At 60.0% G+C, this 2,978-nt stretch overlaps 1 protein-coding gene across 1 annotated transcript; it reads left to right on the plus strand.

The window, feature by feature from the left end:
* The first annotated feature begins 1,013 nt into the window (after positions 1 to 1,013).
* On the plus strand, positions 1,014 to 2,743 carry LOC119309683 (CBL-interacting protein kinase 16-like). The gene has a single exon (XM_037585637.1). The coding sequence runs from the start codon at positions 1,270 to 1,272 to the stop codon at positions 2,611 to 2,613; it is 1,344 nt and encodes a 447-aa protein (XP_037441534.1). The 5' UTR covers positions 1,014 to 1,269; the 3' UTR covers positions 2,614 to 2,743.
* Positions 2,744 to 2,978: the final 235 nt, after the last annotated feature.

The raw sequence follows: 2,978 nt of genomic DNA on the forward strand, positions 1-2,978 counted from the left end.
TTATTGCTATTAATTGCCAAGGCTCAGCCGCTTAGCCTAGTAACCCCAATTTCATGTTGCCCATCGGCCACCTTATCCCTCTTTTACACTTGGCTGGCCTAGTCGAAGTCGAATGAGTAGCCCATTATAAATTGTGTGTAATATTGTTGAGTCGTGTACTTCTATAACGAGTGCTCACGTGCTTAACGAGCATTAAAATAATCGAGTTGATCATGAATTTTATCTTGTTATAAGTACCGAGCTTTACAAACCGAGCCTTGACAATCGCGAGCTTAAAGAGTTGAGCCTTAACGAGTCGAACACCTCAGTAAAGAGGGACCATTGGACTCAAGGTGACTCTCGGAAAAGGGTTGGAGAGAGAAGCGGAAATGAAAGCATCCGCTTGAAAAATAGTTTGACCATAGCCTAGCAACCATAGAGGGGGCCATAGGAGGTCAACGATGTGCCTCCTCGGTCAAGGGATCCTCAAAGGGCAGTTAGGGGAGGAGGGTCAACAGTGGCTTCAATAGAATTGGCAAGGAAAACATTGTGTTTTTTTCCTGAGAAATAGGAAAACAGTGGTTAAGAGGTTCGCAAAGATGAAGATTCATTGGACGTTGGACCGTTGACGCCGCGGAAGGCTGCCGGGTGTTTCGTGCAAAGCAAATGCCCGGTCCAACCAAGTTCACATGTCTGGCCGCATTCGTTAAACGTTGAACGGGTATAGTAATCGGCCCAATTAGCCGGCAGACACGCCCCCTTCACCACCTTCCGTGCTGCTGCAACCTGAAGCAACAAACCCCCCTCCACCACTCATGGGCCGTCACCGGGCTACTCTTCCTCCACCACTCCCAACCTCGCACCTCGACGCCTTCACATTTGTCCCCTCTCGCCTGCACCGCCCGGCGCGTCGTCCACCCGACCCCACACGCCCCTGACCCAGCTAGCCTGCTAGCCACCTGCACACCTCTCCTTCTCCACCGCCCCGCACCACACCGCCCTCGGCCATCACGCCAGTACAAATAAGCGACCGGCTGCAGCGTACCCCACGGTGCCGAACCAGTGTGCCGCCCTCCTCAAACCAGCAACGCCCGCGTCAAACCCATGTGCCCGCTCCCATCTACGCGCCACATCTCTGCGTGCCGAGCGCCACTAGCCACCATGACGCGTGCCAACCCCGCCTAGTTAAATCCCAGACGTGTAGCAGCAGCAGCAGCAGTGGTAGTGATTAGTGAACTTCCAAAACAAGTTAACAACTTCCGAGCAATCCTCGTGGCAGAGCAGCCGGCAATGGCGAGAGGGCGGGAGGGCGAGGTGAGGAACCTGGTGCTGGGCAAGTACGAGCTGGGGCGGATGCTGGGGCAGGGCTCCTTCGCCAAGGTCTACTACGGCCGCGACCTGCGCGACGGCCAGAGCGTGGCCATCAAGGTCATCGACAAGGCCCGCCTCCGCCAGACGGACGGCATGGTGGAGCAGCTGCGCCGGGAGATCTCCATCATGCGCATGGTGCGCCACCCCAACGTCGTCGGCATCCGGGAGGTGCTCGCCAGCCGCCAGCGCGTCTTCGTCGTCATGGAGTACGCGCGCGGCGGGGAGCTCTTCGCCAAGGTCGCCCGCGGCCGCCTCACGGAGGACGCCGCCCGCAAGTACTTCCAGCAGCTCGTCGCCGCCGTCGCCTTCTGCCACAGCCGCGGCGTCGCGCACCGGGACCTCAAGCCCGAGAACCTCCTGCTGGACGAGGAGGGCCGGCTCAAGGTCACCGACTTCGGCCTCGCCGCGCTGCCCGAGCAGCTGCGCCACGACGGCCTGCTCCACACGCAGTGCGGCACCCCGGCCTACGTCGCGCCGGAGGTGCTCCGGAAGCGCGGCTACGACGGCGCGCGCGCCGACATGTGGTCCTGCGGCGTCGTGCTCTACGTCCTGCTCTGCGGCTTCCTCCCCTTCCAGCACGACAACTACGTCAAGATGTACCAGAAGATCTTCAAGGGCGAGTACCAGATGCCGCCCTGGGTCTCCGGCGAGGCACGCCGCCTCATCGGCCGCCTGCTCGCCGTCGACCCCGCCAAGCGCATCTCCATCCCGGAGATCATGCTCACGCCGTGGTTCAAGAGGGGGTTCGTGCCGCCCGTCCCGTCCTCCCCCGTCACGCCCAGGAAGTGGGACGACGACAACGCCGCCGCCCTGATCGACGGCAGCGAGGACAGCTCCGGCAACATCTCGCCGCGGACGTGCAATGCGTTCCAGCTCATATCCTCCATGTCCTCCGGGTTCGACCTGTCGGGGCTGTTCGAGAGCGAGCAGAAGGCCGCGACGGTGTTCACGTCCCGCGCGCCGGCGGCCACCGTGTTCCACAAGCTGGAGTCCGCGGGCAAGGCGCTGAGGTACAACACGACCAGAGGGAAAGGGTGGAGGATCAGAATGGAGGCCAAGGCCGACGGCGCGAACGGGCGGCTCGCGGTCACCGCGGAGGTGTTCGAGGTGGCCGCCGACGTGACCGTGGTCGAGTTCGCGCACGACGGCGGCGACGCGCTCGATTTCAACAAGTTCTGCGCCGAGGACGTGCGCCCTGGGCTCGCGGACATCGTCTGGGCGTGGCAGGGCGACGTGCCCGCCTTGCCGGGCGCCGTCGCGTGATCCCAGGCCGTTCCGGCGTTCGTTTTGTCTGTGCATACAAATGGGGCAAATTAGTGATGCTGTGTAGGACTTGCCCGATCGGTGCACCAGCTTGGGCTGTAAATTTTAGTGCTACTAGTTTCTTCGGGGCAGCCAACTCTGACTAGAGTGCTAAGGCTCGGTGTAACGTGCAGAGCAACTTGAAGAGAGAGGTGTTTGTAGATGACGATACTTGCGAGGATTTGTGCGTGATGTATACGTCCGGCGATCGATGTGTACATATATGCAAAGTTTTGTTCCTGATCAATTCAGCTTTTGTTCCCGGGGATTCGATTCGATGATCACATGGTCGATGGTCCTCTCTATATTTCAGATTCTTATCAGTT

This window comes from Triticum dicoccoides, chromosome 5B (assembly GCF_002162155.2).
Source record: "Triticum dicoccoides isolate Atlit2015 ecotype Zavitan chromosome 5B, WEW_v2.0, whole genome shotgun sequence".
Lineage (NCBI taxonomy): Eukaryota > Viridiplantae > Streptophyta > Magnoliopsida > Poales > Poaceae > Triticum > Triticum dicoccoides.

Bases quoted from the DNA above. Each gene is read 5' to 3' on its own strand.
- LOC119309683 (XM_037585637.1), top strand. From the start codon at position 1,270: ATGGCGAGAGGGCGGGAGGGCGAGGTGAGGAACCTGGTGCTGGGCAAG.